This window comes from Eimeria necatrix, genomic scaffold (assembly GCF_000499385.1).
Source record: "Eimeria necatrix Houghton genomic scaffold, Enh_scaff1529, whole genome shotgun sequence".
In the NCBI taxonomy this organism is placed as follows: domain Eukaryota; phylum Apicomplexa; class Conoidasida; order Eucoccidiorida; family Eimeriidae; genus Eimeria; species Eimeria necatrix.
Genome location: NW_013652236.1, coordinates 6141 through 6906, shown reverse-complemented (window position 1 = coordinate 6906; position 766 = coordinate 6141). Strand labels below are relative to the sequence as shown.

Below are 766 nucleotides of genomic sequence, written 5' to 3'. Positions count from 1 at the left end.
AAACCCTAAACCCTAAACCCTAAACCCTAAACCCATTTAAGGAGCCCACTTAACCGTCCAGAACGCCGCGACGTTTGTCGTTTGGGATTTGGGATTTGGGATTTGGCTAAACCCTAAACCCTGAACCCTAAACCCTAAACCCTAAACCCTAAATTCCTCGGGTGAATTGGCAGGTCTTGCGGCGCTGCAAACAGCAAACCCTAAACCTTTAAGGGGCACTCGAAGTGCCTCGCTAAAACTGAGATGCAGCAGAAGGCGAACCTGCTGCCGGGGTTTGCTGCTGCTGCTGCTGCTGCTGCTGCTGCGGCTGCAGCCCTGTGGAAAGCCCAAATAAGCTCGTCATTATCCTTGTGTTCAAGAAGCTGAAGCAAACTAGAGAAGCAGCGACACTTTGCTGCTGCTGCTGCTGCTGCTGCTGCTGCAGCAACCTCCTGCTGCTGGAGCTGCTGCTGCTGGTGAAACCGCTGCTGGTGCAGCTACTTCTCCAGCTGCTGCTGCAGCTGCTGCTGCTGCAGCTGCTGCTGCAGCTGCTCGTGCTACGGGTACTTGCTGCTAGTGAAGCTGCTGCTGTTGCTGCTGCTGCTGCTGCTGCTGTTTGCTGCAGCAGAGTGCGCCGCCCCGACACGAATATAAGGTGAAGAAAAGAATTTAAAATAAATAGAAGAAATAAAAAATAAAAAACAAAAGAAAATGAAAAGAGCCCAAAGTGCCTTGGAGCCTCTGCTGCACTCCCCTGCTGCTGCCACTGCAGCAAATAACCCCCCCT

The 766-nt window shown here is 52.5% G+C and overlaps 1 protein-coding gene across 1 annotated transcript; it reads right to left on the bottom strand.

The window, feature by feature from the left end:
• Positions 1–232: 232 nt before the first annotated feature.
• On the bottom strand, positions 233–343 carry ENH_00016460 (hypothetical protein; the record flags this gene model as incomplete). The annotated part of the gene is made up of 1 exon (XM_013579199.1): positions 233–343. One exon carries the CDS (start codon positions 341–343, stop codon positions 233–235), a length of 111 nt encoding a protein of 36 aa, XP_013434653.1.
• Between the last annotated feature and the right edge of the window lie 423 nt (positions 344–766).